At 42.3% G+C, this 17,346-nt stretch overlaps 1 protein-coding gene across 1 annotated transcript; it reads left to right on the top strand.

Annotated features, from left to right (window-relative positions):
* Window positions 1-478: 478 nt before the first annotated feature.
* SLC40A1 (solute carrier family 40 member 1) lies at window positions 479-16,187 on the top strand. Its single transcript, XM_068137897.1, has 8 exons — window positions 479-713; window positions 921-988; window positions 5,250-5,409; window positions 6,311-6,426; window positions 6,766-6,892; window positions 9,972-10,214; window positions 11,162-11,815; window positions 12,900-16,187. Exons 1-8 carry the CDS (start codon window positions 671-673, stop codon window positions 13,217-13,219), a joined length of 1,731 nt encoding a protein of 576 aa, XP_067993998.1. The 5' UTR covers window positions 479-670; the 3' UTR covers window positions 13,220-16,187.
* The last annotated feature ends 1,159 nt before the right edge of the window (window positions 16,188-17,346 follow it).

Below are 17,346 nucleotides of genomic sequence, written 5' to 3'. Positions count from 1 at the left end.
AAGCTATGAACTGGGAGCACTGTCGTTTGCGGCTGTTTCAGCCATAGTGTTTTGATAGTTGGTGCTTATCTTACACCCCCAGCTTCTTGCTGTATCCAAATAGTCAGGAATTCCACATTTTTTAAAGTAAGAAGGCAACATAAAATCATCAAGCAAACGAACAGCAGCAACGACCTGTGACACGGAAGGCTCACTGTGTAGCTTTTTTAGGTGGGTCTGGTGGTCTCCTGGGTCCCACACACGGCTGCAGGGAGCCGGAGCTACCCAGGAGGCTGCCTAGGAAACCGCCTGTAAGCCAGTCTCCCGGACAGTGCTCTAGAGGTGGCCAGCGAAGCGCTGCTCTGGCCCGCCTCAGGCAGGGGCGATGGCGGCCGGGGGCCGCCCCCGGGGCGGGCCAGGCGGAGGCGGTGCCCGCAGCCGCCTACAAAGGGCAGTGCGCGAAGCAGTACTCAGCCTGAAGGCTCCGCGGCCCCGCAGCGTCAGCCGGGCGTCGCACGGCGCTCGGCTCCCAGCGCGGCGGAGCGTGCCCCGGCCGCCCGCTCCGCATAAGGCCAGGGCTTTCCGACTTCAGCTACAGTGCTAGCTAAGTCGGGGAAGGCAACACGGAGCGAAGCCGCGCGTCCCCCGCCTCCTTTCGGCATCGGGCTGTGGCAGCGGCTGAGCGGCCGGCATGGCGCGGGGAGCGGAGCTGGCGGGCGAACGGCGGCCCTGCGGTCAGTGCGCGGCGGCGGGGTCGGCGGCGCCTCTCGCTCGGCTGCCGGGAGCGGGCGCGGGTGACCGGCGCGGCGTCTCTCGCGGGCGACCGGCGCGGCGTCTCTCGCGGGCGGCTTCGCTCCGCACACGGCGCTGGGCTCCGCGCGCAGGGGTGCGGTGGCCGTGCCACAGGCTCCTTTAGTGTTTGTGTTTTCTCTCTCGTTTAGGATCTGTGGTTGCCTATTTTACCTCTGCAAAGTTTCTGCTTTATCTCGGGCATGCACTGTCCACTTGGGTAAGTAAAGGATTAACCGGGTGGAAGAAGGAGTTTGTTAATCTAGTTGTGACTTACCTGACTGCTGCTCCTTCCCAAAAAAGCCTCACAAAATAGCGCGCTGCCATGAAAGCATTAGGGCCCTTGTCATGATACCTTGCCGTTAAAAGTCTTTAGGAATTTTGTGTATGTTCCAGTAGATTCACTTCTCAGCACAGTGCAGTTTCTTGAGGGCCTGCTTCTGTATCTCTTCTTTTAAGTAGCTACAGAACAGGTGAGATTCCTTGCAGAGTGAGCTCGAAAGGAAAGAAACAAGGTAGAGTACGTGTCAGAATGAGAGACAATCCGTTGCAACATGTATTTCAAGGATTGCTACACTTGCTAATGGGAAATACTCGGTGTTTACAATGGACCTGTTACTACCATGGCTTAGCAGACTTGTTGAGTGTCAGGAGATGTCTTGGTTTTCTATTATAATAGTTGCCTTCTGAAATATTTTCTTTTTGTGCTGAACTGACTTACTACATCATTTTTTGCTCTGTTGAAGGCTAATAAATAACCTCAAAATGTGCACAACAAATAAAAAATCTGGTTCTATTCCATATAATAAGCATATATATGCCTTATAATGCAATCCTGCCTTCATCCAGTGGCTCAACTCAAGGAGGAGTGGATTTTTCCCTCCCTAATATTCCCTGGTTTGTCTTTAGTGCTGTTTTTGACTTTCTTTAATGTGTGCCCTGTATGGCATTGACCCAATGGCTGATGTGCAGGACATTGCAGCTCTTCATCTCCACTAAGCTGAAAGATCATCTGGATATTTCTCTTGCAATATTTTAGCAGTTGCTAATGTGACTGAATGAGCTGAGTGCTGATGCTTCTGTTTGGCTCACTCCTTTTCAGAGGCCAGGATTGTTACCGGCAGTTTTTGTCAGTAATGTCCACAAAGAGCCTCACTGGCAATTTGGCCATCCCTTCCTGCTTCTCTCTTCAAAAACCATGGTGTTGAGGCTGCTTTCAGAGTACATGAGTAAAGGTGACAAAGCAGAGTTGAAAAGCAGTGTCGCATGCTGTAATGAGCGTTAGACTGCAGCATGTCTGTTCAGCTGTTTAGCGGTATTAATAGCATATGACTCGTTCCAGTATGTTTTCTTTCACGCTGAAAATCTTAACTCGAGCCCCAGCCAAACCTGCTGAAACAATAGGAATTTAGCCTGTTTTGTCAGAACTGGGCACAGGACTGCACCTTTTCTGTCTTCTGAGCTGTAGTGTTCCTGTAGCCTGAATGTTTTTGATAGCAGGAGCAGTAAATGGGTGCCTTGAATCTCCAGAACTTGAAGTAGTGGTTCATCTTTGTTCTGAAATGACTGTGTCCACAATCCAAAACATGGTGGAAATGTGGGTGTACTGATTTGGTCTCTGTGTTACTAAGCCATTTCTAAACACATAGAGCAGCTGTAAATGATTAAACGTGTCATGTCTCCACAAATGTGCAGATCTGAACAAAGTCTGGTCTGCGTCTTTGGCTCTTGTTCGGGGAAGCATTTGAATGTGTGCTTGCCCTTGGTGAACTTACTAGGCAGGACTACACTGGTGAGCTGGAGTTTCAGACCCTGTGTTGCCTATTTGTAATTCATTGCTGTCTATCACTCAGCAGTAAAGATGAGAATGAAACTAGATTCACCTTGTTGGTGCTGGGCCAAGTGCTTGCTAGGAGGTCAGTTGCAACTTCCCAGACTTATCTGTGCCACTCAGACCTTGGGAGGCCTATCAGTAGGTGTAGTCTGGCTACTGCTTGACTTGTCGGTTTTAGTTCTGAGAGGGGTTTGTGTATGTTTGGATTGAGATTATAGGGATAATTACACTGACAGAAGAACAAGAACCATCTTTAAAAGAATGGCAAAGCTAAACAGCTGCATTTAGTTATTGAAAAGAGTTGAAATGGCTACATTTGGAGACATTTTAAAGTGGGATCAAGTGTGTAGATAATCAAGGCTTTGTTTCTGAAGGCAATATTGACTGTTTAAATTTTGGTAGATCTTAGCTTGAAATTACCTACTGCAAACCTCTGTAACTCATTAATATCATTCTTCTGTGACACTGGTTTAGCTTTGCTTGCTCTTTATATTTTTTTTAATTCTTGAAAGAAACTTATGCTTGCAGGTTGGAATGGCTTCACTTACCCCCAAAATTATCTGTGTGGACTGGCCAGATCAAAATAGTCTGGGTAAATGTGTTGGATAAGGTTGAGCAGAGTTCACAGGCTCCCTAAATGAATTGTGTAGCAAAATCATGATCTCACTGGGGTGAAAGGAAGCTTCCTGTAAGTTTTGAGTGAGATCAGGTTTTCCTCTTCTATAGCAGTGGCCGGCACTGACTTCCATATGCTTACAACTTTTTTTTTATATGCCTTTTTCAGCATGTCAGAATTCAGCAGGTTTAATGTCTCTGCATAAAGACAACCCCCCTCAAACTTCTGTTAGTACTTTCATATTCAAATTTCCTCTTTGGCTTATTTTTTTAGCTCAAGAAGTAGTTACCCAGGCTAATCAAAACTTGGCTAATCTGTCTGCATGTATTTTAAGTGAAACTCAGTGTCAGGTCATATTAAGTTGAAGTAAATGCTAAAGCTGTGAAATTATATCCCTGTGTTTCTATTGCTGGAATACTTTCTATATATTCCTACTAACCATGGAATGAAAGTGGGATATATTTTACAGGAGACTTTAGGTATTGTGGTGAGTGAAAACTGATTTACTGCATGCAAGAGGGCACATCGAAGATGACCATATTTGATTTTTTTTCACTCATTTTAATTAGCAAAAAATACAAACCGCCCAGAATCTTTCCTTGGAACAGGTGAAATTTGCCTTCCCACATGACTGGAATGTAATTTTTTTTCTACTTGTGTTTAAGGAATGTGTACATATGAGAGTGTTTGAAGAAACTTCCTTCAGAGCACTTCAGTGACATTAAGTTAAATTCTTCTTCTGTGTTTATACTACATGTAACCAAACTTTGCAGTTGTTTTGAGCCTCCAAATAACATGTTTTTTACATCTCTCCTGATTGCTGTGTTCCATGAGATGTTAGATTTGGCTGAGTTTGCTTCATAGAAGTGCTTTTATGTTACATCCCCTCACCAGCCCTTTGGAATTTTTGAGGTCCTTAGAAATTTGTACTATTTGCTGTATCACAGAGTAATGCTTATTTAAGATAAAGCAGCAGAAGAAAATAGTTTCATGCTTGGTTTATAAAAGACACAGAGCGGGGACCCTTAGGAAACAAATGGTGTGCCATAGAATAGTGTGAATGATTTCTAGTCATCTGCTTCATTGCTTACCTAAAACACTTTCTGTTGTGCATTTCTTATTATACATGTGAACATAAAGCAAGTTGTGATTCCCATCATGTGGCAGTGTAAAGCCTCAGCGTATTCCTTGTGAAGCCAGAGGTCTGTTTGGTTGCAAGCATGAGAGAAGTTTTGAACAGTGTGAAAAAATTACTTCACTTGGACACATTTGGCATTGTGGGCTGCTGCTTTTTACCTGCATTAGGTGGTATCAGAACATGACAACTTTGTATTCAAAGCAAGAGGCTAAAAAAGGTTGAACCAGCCATGAGTTTGCATTAGCTTAAACAAGCTCTTATTCTCTATCTCCTAGTATTACCCTAATGCCTAACATTATTAAAAAGAGCTTAAGTCCTCTGACTTCAGAAACTTCAGTTAGCATTTAGGACCACACCTTCCTTGATTTAGCCAAGTCTGTCCTGAACTCTATTCTAACTTTGCTTGACTGACTCTTAGGTTTTAAAACAGCATTTAAGCTTTGATTATCTATAAGCAAACTGCTGTCTTAGACTTATTTATATAGTAGAGGTAATTGGTAAATCTGTTGCTAACATTTCATCCTTGCTGGAGAATCTGTGTAAGCTTCCTGAGGTTGGTTGGATATGAACTTCGTTCTGTAATGTTAGAATAGAAAATATCTGTTGCTTTTTATGTATCACAAGGTGTAGTGTTTCACTCAATTAGGAGAGATGAACTTGGGGATATTGAGATAAAATTGATGGTGACAGGATACAGGCATAAGACCACCCCTAACAACTGCTTTGTGTCCAAAAAAACCCTCAAAGGAACAAATTAATCCCCACACTCACCACTCCTGCATGTGTAACAAACTTTACTTTGATCCAGGTTTCTGCTAGGGCGTTAGTAAAGTAGCCAGATTGTGTGCTTACAAAGAGTAATGTTGTGTCTCTCCTCTCTTTTGCTCTTAAAGGGCGATCGTATGTGGCATTTTGCTGTCTCTGTGTTCCTGGTTGAACTTTATGGAAACAGCTTACTCCTGACTGCAGTCTATGGACTGGTTGTGGCAGGATCAGTTCTTCTCCTGGGAGCCATTATTGGAGACTGGGTGGACAAGAACTCCAGGCTCAAAGGTTAGATGCCTGGAGCAGGTTATTTACTTAAAGATGGATCAAATTAAGATGAAAAGATGAAGTTGATAGCTTCTCCAGTCAGAGCTGAGAGAATGGGGCTTGCTTCTTCAAGAGCAGCAGTGTCTCAGTGGTGGTCTTGACACAAAAATAGTGTCAAAGACTGGAGGAAAATGGGTTTAAATTCATCATATGTCCACTACTCAGGCTACACTTGTACAATATATAGAGATGAATGGAAAGCACCACAGACCAAGTTATTTTACAATGTAGTAGTAACATACACTGTCTTCTGTCTGGATACAGACATCTTCTACGTAAGTGTAAGCATGCACTGTATTTGCATTATGTGTATCAATTATATGAAGTAGGCCTTCAGAATGAGGGTGATGAGACTCTGAAATAGGCTGCCCAGAGTGCTTGTGGATGCCCCTTCCCTCAAGGTGTTCAAGGCCAGATTGGATGAGGCCTTGAACAACCAAGTCTAGTTGAGAGATGTCTATGGCAGGGTGGTTGGAGTAGATGATCTCTGAGGTCTCTTCTAATGTAGGCCATTCTTACGTTGAAGATTATTTTTAGAGGCCCAAGTTTTATTTTTACCTCTTTAAAAATAAGATAATTTAAGCATGTACAGTTTGGCTTTTGATTGAGGGAAGACCTACTTGGACTGTAAATTGTTAAGAGTTATGACTTACTAAGACCTAGGAAATGACATCAGGTTGATTTGTTTGCCTAAGACAATGGAAGATTTGAGATCTAATATGAAGTACCACTTAGATTTCTGGGAGAAGAGTAGGAAAATAAGTATTTAAAGAATCTACATGTTGCTTGATTATAACCCCCAGTTTAATGTTGGCTCCTCCTTATGTTCATAACTGTTGCTCTCTGTTTTGATTTAAAACAGTGGCCCAGACATCCTTGGTTGTACAGAATGCATCTGTCATCCTCTGTGGTGTTATCCTGATGGTTATCTTCATGTATAAGACACAACTCTTGACCTTATACCATGGATGGCTTCTTGTGAGTGTTTAAATTGTTTATAAGGAATTAACTTACAGAAAAACAAAACAAAAACCAAGCAATTGAGACTTTCTCTCTAGTCTGAGACATTCCTGGGAGCTAAAACTGGCAAATGAAATAGAGCTAGTTGGGTAAACAGGCCTGATTTGTTTTCTGTCAGGAATTGTAGACTTTAGACTTGCTCTTGTTTGAAGTAGACTTGGGTCTTGTTTAATCTTCAGAGTAACGAGCAAAATGTATAGATGGAAATGTAAAGGTGTCTTCTGGCTGTAGAGGGTAGGAGAGGAGATCTCCCTTGATGGTTTTCTCACATTGTAACTCTTTCCCCTGTTTCTCTAGACGGTGTGCTATATCCTGGTTATCACAATAGCAAACATTGCTAATTTGGCCAGCACTGCCACAGCGATCACAATTCAGAGGGACTGGATTGTTGTGGTTGCAGGGGAAGACAGAAGCAAACTGGCAGGTGAAATATGTTGTCTTTTCAATACCTTGTCTTAATTTCCCAAGCTTGCTTTTTAGTCTAGACTTTTACGGAGCTCAGCACATCTTTGATTTCCAGGTATTATGAGAAAGCAGGGGGTAAAAAGAACGCCCTTTGTTTGCCTCTTCCCTGCTCTGGACTACACTTAGTGAGATTAGAAGTGAGTCTTGTGATTATAGTGCAGTTAGACATCCCTAATCATGTTTTGTTGTCTTTTTAGTCCTGCTGCAGCTTTGTCAGGAAAACTTTATTCTTGCCAAACAAATAAACATACACCATGCCCTTAAATAGCCAGTGTTTAATAGAAAAGCTATTTAACTTCCAGGCACTTCAAGCCAAGTGTTGCAATACTTTATTTTTAGGTGCCAGGAATGAAACACAAAACTCTTGCGTAACTGGGCTCCTCACATAGGAATCAAAGAAAAGTATATGAGAATGAAGTCCAGAACAGTAAAGTAGGTGGATCAGGAAACAGTCAGTAGGAAAGGCTGTGCCTGCAGATGTCTTATATTTCTCCAGCATTAGGTGTCTAACTTGTAGCTCTGAACACTTCCCTTCAGTTGGAGCTGAAAGTTCTGTATTCTTTTGACATCTGATACCCTTGATATTACACCACAGATTCATGGGGATTTTTGCTTAGTAAATACTTTTCACTTTTCCCTTTTCCCCTTTCTTGTACAGTGATATGGCATTATTAGAAGAGAGAATGAGTTCTCATACAGATTCTACAGCAGCCTGGTAGCCATGATACTACTTGGATATGAGAGATTGTTTGGGACCCTCCCTTGACAGGCATTAAACCTGATTGTCCTTTGCTAGGGGGTGCTCCTAGCTGCAAGGCCCTTCATGCCAAGGGATGTATGAATGATCCATGGCTTTGCTGCTGCTCTGATTCTAACAGTTTGTGAAGCTGTGCTATTTTTTGTGATGTGCTTGGGCATGCCACAGGGACTCTGAGCTAGTGCTCAAAGGAGACTTAAGCCTTCCCAGACAGAGGAACTGATACTTAAGTACTAAGCACAGAGCAGTTTAACATGGCAAAGATATTTATAACTCACTGAGGTAACTCTGGGACTAAAGTTTTGTCTGGCACTTGTGGAGTTTAGAAACGTTCTAGCCTGGACAGCATTTCAGCTTCTGGACTCTACTTTTGTATGAAGCTGCCTAAATGGCCCATAACAATCAGTTTAGATGCCAGAGTCCTTTTAGGATTTTGAATCCTGCATTGCAGATTAATTCTTGATACTTATTTGCAGTGAAGGAATCTTACTTCCCTATCTCATCTAAAAGGGACTAGTTCTTAGAAGCATTGAAAATGTCTTGCTTTCACTTCCCACTGTGCAGATTTTCCACCATGTCCTTATATGTTGACCTTGCAGTCTTTTCTGGGTCACGTCTTTTACAGGTTAACTGCATATGAATCACAAGGAGGAAAAATAGCTCTCTGTAAAAGTTCTAATGGTTCTCATTAATCTTTCTCCTTGTGTCTGATCTTATTCAGCAAATCCTCTCCCCAGTCCCTGTGCTACTTAGTACGTATTTGATAAGGTACAGACCACACCTGCAGAGAGCTGGTTCATAGGAGGCAGACCTGCCTTTACTGCTTCATCGTCTCAGACAGTTGCATGACCAGTTCTGTATTGAAAAATCAGGCAAGAGGTTACTCTGATTTTTCATACAACTTAAATTAAACCTCTAAGCTCCAATGGACTAAGCACCTTGCTTCAACAGATCTATTGAACGGTGCTCTTGCAGGTCAGACAGGGTTGTTAATGCATTTAATCATAGTTGGAGACTATTGAAATTCCCTAAAATTAAACACCATTGACTTTGTAGCAAGTACTGTTGCCTGTCACTGCACTGTCACCATTCCTCAAGGAGCAGCCTTAGTTGAGTTAATTAATAGAATGGGAAACTAAAAATTGCCCTGGCTTCCCCTTTTTCATTGACTTGAATTTTTGTATCTTTCCTGAGTTGAAAAATTAGCCTTTTCTTTTAAAAAAAGCCTAGTTTTTGGAATTTCTAAAGCCAAATATGATGCAAGTAGTAACTTAGATGAGTTAAGTTAGATATCAGTCTAATAGTTAACATTGACTTGACTTCAAATTCCAAACAGAATAAACTAAAACTTCTGTGAATGGTGAGGACAGGTCTATACATACTGGGAATGACACTGCTGTACCATTCCACCCTGAGCCCTCCCAAAGCTCAGAGTTCTAAAATGGGTTTTAAGCAGCCCAAAGCCCTGACGTGCAAAACCATTGATCATCTATCAGCTAGAACAATGGCACTATGAACTGGAAATGTATGGGAGCTCAGAGGGTGTAATGATACTGAAGTGGGTAAGACTGGGAATGGTGAGACATCTCCTACCAGCAAATGGAAGATGTGTTCATGCTGAGAATGGGTTGCTGGTTTTGAGTGTAGACATCAAAGTGTGGGACAGGACAGGAGTGAGGACTTTGCTCACTAAGCTCTGAGAATGTCAATAGCTGCCATCAACCAATGTGACTCAATAAGGAAATTTAAAGCCATTTCAAAGGTCTGCTGATATCATGTGGGTGCTGTGGTCACCAGTTATTGGGAGCAAATGGAGGAGATTATTGGGAGACAGTAGCTGTTAAAGCTATCTTACAAGAAAGCATCTACTGCATAAGATACCTGTTGATGTCTGGAGTTGTCTGCTAGATCTGAATGCTACAGAGATAGTCTTAGGAGTCCATGATGTCACTAAGATGGAAGGGTAACCTGACTTCATGGCTAACAGTTCTACCTGCATGAGTATGCTTCCACCACGCTAAACCTGGAAGATCTTATGCAGGCAAAACTGGCAGGAGTAGGGATTTGGCTTACAAACACCTTCAATGGTTGCAGTAACTAAAACAATGGAACACTCTAAAGGTGCCTCTGATCTGGAGTTTGAGTACTGCTCCTGCTGGAACCACTTCCAGTTGGAGCGAGGCTTTGTACCTTGATGTTAGCTTGATGTGTATGCAATCCTCAGTGATGTGAGTGAATATTTCTGTGTTCATGCTTCATGTCTTCAATTAATTTCTGACAGATATGAATGCCACAATAAGGAGGATTGATCAGTTGACCAATATCTTAGCCCCAATGGCAGTTGGTCAGATAATGACATTTGGCTCCCCGATGATTGGCTGTGGATTCATTTCTGGCTGGAACCTGATGTCAATGTGTGTGGAATATCTGCTGCTCTGGAAGGTTTATCAGAAAACCCCTACTCTGGCTCTCAAATCTGCCAGAGTTGAAGAATCGGAGCTGAAACAGCTGAATGTAAAGAAAGGTATTGAAAACACAAAATAACTGTTGAAATTCATAGCATGTTCACTCTGTATCAGTTGAAGTGCTGAGTCCTGTCCTCTACAGACACTGCTTTGAGGCTACATGGCTTTCTACTCGCAGCTTGGAGGTTTCAGGTTTTGGATACGGATACAGAAGACTTGAAGTAACAATACTTTAGGGAATGCCATAAAGTGCAGCCTAAGAATGAATTCTCTCCTCTCAATCCTTCAGAGTAGGTCTGCCCTGTTACTGAGGGCTGATCATGAGGAGTTTAATAAGCTGCCAAGATGCTTTGCTCAGTGGTGGTTACAAGCAGAACAGCCTGTGTAGGACTTTTTCTTGCTAACTTATTTCTATTTACTCACAGTATGAACAGGCTTTCTAGGAGGTTGTAGAGTGGATGATAATATTTCTAGTCTGGCATGCTCCAATGAGTTCCACGTGTTGCAGGAAGTGTCAGAGGGGGAAAAAAGCACCACCCTGAGTGAAAGTGGAATTGCAGAAAAGCATGGTCTGGAAAGTCAAGCTTTGAAAGCTTTTGGCTTTGGCAAAGCAAGCATCCTTGCCATGGCTCTCTTGCCACGCCATGAGATACTAATAGATCAGTTTATTCCCTAACTGCTGTGGTTAGTGCGTTTAAACACAGTGCTGTTAAAAATCCAACGGACAGTGGCATTCGTTAAGCAAATAATTTCCTTATGGAAATGGAGCATTCAATCACAGGTTTATTGCAAAGAAGCAGAATGTTTTCTCCTACCACACTTTAAGCAGGAGCTTAAATTACAATACAGGTGGGATTTAAGGACACTTCAAAACATTTTAAGTAATCAGTGGAAGGTTGATTGTAGAACTTAACTGATGAACTTCCGAAGTGCAGACAGTCATCTTGCAGTCTGTGTGGCACTTTCCAGGCAGGACTGTGTTTAACAGTCACATTTCTGTTTACAGAAGGCGATGTGAAACCCTCTGAAGGAGTGCAGCTAATTGTTGAGAAAGATGTAACTGGCTTTGAGCCCCAGCAGGAGAAGGAAATCGGCTGTGCTGCCCGGATGGCCGAACCTTTCATCACCTTCCGTGATGGATGGGTTGCGTACTACAACCAGCCAGTGTTCCTTGCAGGCATGGGCCTTGCATTTCTGTATATGACTGTTTTGGGCTTTGATTGTATCACTACAGGCTATGCATACACTCAGGGATTGAGTGGCTCTGTGCTCAGCCTCCTGATGGGTGCCTCAGCAGTCACTGGAATCATGGGAACAGTAGCATTCACTTGGCTTCGTCGCAAGTGTGGCCTGATCCGCACAGGCCTGATTTCTGGAGTTGCCCAATTTGCTTGTCTGGTCTTATGTGCCATCTCTGTATTCATGCCTGGAAGTCCTATGGATCTGACTGTTTCTCCATTTGCTGACATCAGTGCCAGGCTGTTCGAAAGTGAGCCATTGCATACTATAGCATCTCCAGAAGAGGTTTTTCCAACTGGAATGCCCAGCTTGTTAAACGGGTCTACTACTCCTGCTAACAGCGACCCAGAGATGAGTCCTGAGCCTGTGCCTTTAATCTCTGTTAGTCTCCTGTTTGCGGGAGTCATTGCTGCTAGAGTTGGTAAGTATGTCTGTTAAAGTCTGATATGCTGCCTAAAATGACAGTGCCTGTCAACTAAGCACAAATTTAGTTTAGTATTGTAGGCTATGGTTGAAGTGTGACATCACATTTCCAAAGCTAAGTCATTGCACTTCGCATGATGAAATCATCTTGTAGTAGTCTCACCTGTGCAGAGACTGCAGTGCTAATTTCTTGTGTATCATGTATCACTAACAGGAGATATTTGGAGATCAGTGTCACTTATGTTTTGGAATGCTCAGCTCTAAATGACATTCAGTGGTGTAAAAAGAAACTGCAGATTGACTGTTTACAAAGGCCTGTAGTGATAGGATGGGGGGCAATGGTTTGAAATTAGAGAAGAGCAGGTTTAGATTGGATGTTAGGAACAACAGGAGGGTGCTGGAACACTGCAACAGGCTGCCCAGGGAGGTAGTTGAGGTCTCATCCTTGGAGATGTTCAAGGTCAGACTCAGCAAGGCTCTGAGCAACCTGATGTAGTGGAGGATGTCCCTGCTGACTGCAGGGGAGTTGGACTAGATGACCTTTGATGGTCCCTTCCAATCCAAACTGTTCTATGATTTTTGAAATGCTAAATTCATCCACTCATCATATAATCTGAACTTTAAACTTGTGTCCAGTAGAGGTGTTTAGAACAGAAGGTTTGGTTTAGTTGACAGCTTTTATTTTTTGTTATGTATAGATTAAAACCTGTTTGATTTTTAAACTTAAAACCTGAGTTAAAAGCACTTTATGCCAACCTTAGTAATTGTAGTTAGCATGAATACACTGTAAGGAGCTGAGGAGCAAAGCATCCATGTGATAGACATGTTGAAGCAAGATGTGACAGGCAAGGTGATGTGTTGAGCTGTATGTATTATTTTGGGAAGCATTAGTAAAGGAAAATTAGGCTGCTCTTGACTATCAGTGTGAAATCAATGCCCATGTGACAAACTTGGCTTGTCCTATGTGTTTTTGATAGGAGTGAATGTTTGGACGTATGAATTGAGTTGTGCCTGTAATAAAAGCCTACTATGAGAAGCCCAGTTGTATGGATGACTTTTTTCTTTTTTTTTTCTTCCCATAGGCCTTTGGTCTTTTGATTTGACTGTCACACAGTTGCTCCAAGAAAATGTGGTGGAATCTGAAAGAGGCATCATAAACGGTGTCCAAAACTCCATGAATTATCTTCTTGATTTGCTGCACTTCATCATGGTCATCTTGGCCCCAAATCCTGAAGCTTTTGGTGTATTGGTGCTTATTTCTGTGTCTTTTGTTGCAATGGGCCACATCATGTACTTCAGATTTGCCCAAAAAAGCTTGGGAAAACAACTTTTTGTTTGTTGCACTCCTGATCCCAAAGAAGTTGCTGACAGTTCACCACCTGGTAATACCTCTACTGTCTGAAAGGATTTGCTTCTCTTACTAACTTGCTACGCAGATACCATGGTTAAACACACATACTGCCTTTTGTGACCCTGTCAGAGGTGTTTCTCTAGAGTTGAATGCATAATTTAGCTATTTGAAGAGCAAAAATGCATTTTAGAGTGACCCTGTAAAAACAGTTCATATTTGGTAGAGGACAACCTAGTTGGGTCTTGACAGGGGCAGTTTCCAAGGATCCCCACAGGTCACATATCTCATATTTGGTCACAATACCAATGCTGGATCTCTGTTGCTGACCCCTCCAGTGATACTGTTGAGTGGTCATACATAGTTTGTTTGAGTCCTGATCAGCTTTTGTGCTCATGGAACAGAATGAGGGGTGTTTTAGTTACTTGAGAATAATTCAGTATACAATACACAGGTTTGTGGTGGTTTTCTTTTTGCCCTTACCATGAGCAGTTCTGCTCCCTGTCTTCTCCAATTGGCATAAAAATCCTTCTTGAGTTCCTGAAGCAGACTTGAAGTTCCCCTGTTTTCCCCAAATACCTTTTTGATATTGGTTTGGTTTAACTTCACAGAAACACCTTTACAGTTGTTGTTTTGCATGTTTCCATAACAATTTAGACAAGTGCTAGTTACAAGATATTGTATTACACTTTTGTTGCACTTGAAGTAAAATGTAGGCTCGCTTTAGCAGAAGCAATTGATGTAACATTCTAAAGCATGGCTTCCTTTAATTGCAAATGACAAGTCTGCTCAGGTTTGATGTATAGCAGAAGGTGTTCAGGTCAGGAGTACTTATACAGAATGAGGCAAAACTAAGTTAGGCCTAGATTTTCTCTCAGCACAAGCAGCTTTAGTTTGTTTTTGAGTACTTTTTTTTTTCCCCCCCAAAAGAAGAAACTTCTTAACCTGCTGTATTGGGAAGCTGTTAGTATTTCAGGTTCAAGTGGATTACCTGCATTTATCAGCTTTACATGTGTGTGAATTTGACTTGGTTTGTTCTAAAGCGCTTTTAAAGCAACAAGATGTTGGACTATGTGGCCCTCTGAAGCAACCTCAGAGCAATGAAAAGATGATACATCCCTTAGATTTTTTTCTACAAGTTCCTGCTTTTTGGTGTGCTTTCTTCCCACCCCCCGCATGTACACTAACATGGTGCTTCCACAGCCATTAACTGCATCTGTACTGTTGTGGCAACTGCACACTTTGCTTTCTCAGTAGAGTTGAACCTGGTGGTGTCCTGAGTTTCCTTGTGGCATGACAGCATGACTTCTACCCTTCTATCTTGGTGAAATACTTGCAGAATAAGCAGTGTGTAAAACCAGACGTCAGCAACTTGGGAAAAGTATCCTCTGTAACTTTTAAGGGGGGTTAATTTTAGGTACTGTCCTTCATGGCCTTCTGCATTGCCAGACTTTAACCCTGGAATATAAGCGTATGAACTCCATTGACATTAAAGGCGTTACACCAGGGCTGAATCTGGGCCACTCATGCCAATTGTAGTGATTGCATTATCTAGCAGACTAAACAGAATGGCTTTTGTCTCAAATACAGTATTTTGTAATGGGAGTGAAAGCAAATCAATGGGAGTCCAATGTACAACCAATGTTGCCCTCTATTTCAGTAACTGCATTGTAACTGTTTTTTCTTCTCCAATGGACCAAACCTGATTCTTACTGTTATGTTACTGAAAGTTTCTCAGGGATGTTTTCACTAGGCTTGTAAGTGTTTATACTTTGACCAAGCTTTTGGGTTTTCTTTTGATATAATAAAGTGAATTAGAGTAGTTTTAAAATTTGTGACTTAATCCTGACTATCGCTTCTGACAGAAAAGGGAATTTTGCCATCGGCACAATTTGATAGTTGAAAACAAAAGAAGCTTGCTTAGATATGTAGAATATGCCCAAAGGATAGCCTGTTCAGTATGTGAAATTAAATACCTCTGATTTCATAGATTTATAGAATGGTTTAGGTTGGAAGGGACCTTGAAGATCATCTAATTCCAACCCCTCTGCCATGAGCAGGGACACCTTCCACTAGACCAGGTTGCTCAAGGCCTCATTTGCCAAATATCTTTGCCTATGTGTCTAATCTAAATTGGGACCAGATGTTAATATTGCTGAATACAACTAAAGGTAGCCCAAATGTTAATGAATGCCTCTACTGCACTTTGAAAATCTGAATGCCACTTTATATATTGGAATCACTGACCATCAGGAAAACAAAGCTGAAACTGCAGCTTCTCTTGGGCCGTCTAAAGCCTACAGAACCTGAAGCTCAATGCTGTAGCACTAAGCATCCTAGAGAGGATGTATTCCTGAAGTCTAGAGAGCTCCAAAACCACAATAAAGAGAGCTGGGAGCATACCCTGCTCCCATCTGATCCCAAAGTCTTGTCTAATTTGAGTTGAGTAGCAATTTTGGTCGCAAGTAGTTCCAGAGTGCAGCTTGGATCTCAAGACAAAATAACTAATAGTGAGAGGGGACTACAGCTTTGTATTTTGTACAGGTAATGTTGCTAGGATTCAGATACACAGCTGGAAAGTGAGACAATCCTTTAAAAGGAAAACGAGAGGGTGCTAGCTTTGAGAGGAATAAGGAGCTCTGACTTGGAAATCTGGCACATACTGGTCTGAGTCAGATGTCCAAAATCATGCTGCTTGAGCACAACCCCTTTGCATGTGAGTCTAAGATGTACGCAGACACCTGTACTGATAGTGCTTTGAAGCAGTGTGGAACCTGAAGTCTTACTTAGCAGGGCTTTCATTAAGTAAGCATTTTTGGCCTTGTATTTATTTATTAGTTGTTTTTTTAAAAAAAAAAACCCACAAGTGTCCAATTTTGATGAAAACTGCCCTTAAAATGTACGCACTAGGAATCAACCTTACCAGAATAGCATATTTTATTATATGACCTTATGCTGGACATAGTATTGATTTATGTATTACTATTGGTAAAGCTGACGAATAAATTTGCATAAAACTTTATTTGTCCTGTATCATTCAGTTTGTGGGCACCTTGCTGTATGCTGTGTTGAGCATGGGACCTATATATCATAGAATGGTTTGGGTTGGAATGGAGCTTAAAGATCACCTAGTTCCACTTCTCTGCCCATGGGCAGGGACACCTTCTACTAGATCAGGCTGCTCAGAGCCTTCTGTTGAGCTTGGCATTGAATATCTTGAGGGATGGAGCCTCAACCACCTCCCTGGTCAACCTTTTCCATTGTTCACCACTCTCATGGTAAAGAACTTGTTCCTAACATCCAATCTAAATCTACTTTTCTCTAATTTCGAGCCATTGCCCCTTATCCTATCACTGCAGGCCTTCGTAAATAGTCCCTTCATGTAGGCCCTCTTCAGGTACTGGAATGCTGCTATTAGGTCTCCCTGGAACCTTCTCTTCTCCAGGCTGGACAACCCCAGCTCCCTCAGCCTCTCCTTATAAAAGAGGTATGCCAGCCCTCTGATCATCTTGGTGGCCTTCTGCTGGTCCTACTCCATCAGGTCCATGTCCTTCATGTGTTGAGGGCTCCAGAGCTGAACACAGTACTCCAGATGAGGTCTCAGCAGAGTAGAGTGGCAGAATCATTTCCCTTGACCTGCTGGCCACTCTCCTTTTGATGCAGCCCATCACTGCAGAAAACCTTCACCTAGAATGGAAATGGGCACAAAACAAACAGCACTGAAGAAGCAGCAAACAAACAAGCATAGTAAATGCATTTCAGTGACCCTCTGTCTTAAGTGAACTGACTTGTGCTAGTCATCCACAGTAGCAACTGAAGACAAAAGCTAAAGGGGAAGTTGTGGTCTTAAAACCTCAGCTCAGGCCCAGCATTGGTGACAGAGCAGTTTGGAAGGATGCTGTGCGCATCCAGGAGTGTTTCACTGAACTGTTTTCTCTTTGAACTAGAGGTTTTCCTAGCAAAATACTTTTATGGGCTGTCCTCAGTTATGTTATTCCCATGTTGCTCTCCTGGGGGAACCAGAATTATTGATAATTATTTTCCTGTGGGCATTAGAATGTGGTGAGTTATGACTAGAGGCTTTGTTGCTGTGTCAGACTTGATATCACCAAGGTAAGTGATGTGTCACTTTAACACTGGCATTTTTTCAAGTCACATTACCATTGTCATTCATCGGAATA

Source organism: Melanerpes formicivorus, unplaced genomic scaffold (genome assembly GCF_026170545.1).
Source record: "Melanerpes formicivorus ecotype bairdi unplaced genomic scaffold, bMelFor1.0.p_v2 SCAF_5, whole genome shotgun sequence".
NCBI lineage: Eukaryota > Metazoa > Chordata > Aves > Piciformes > Picidae > Melanerpes > Melanerpes formicivorus.
Note: the sequence above shows the minus strand (reverse complement) of the source record. Positions and strands in the feature narration are given on the sequence as shown.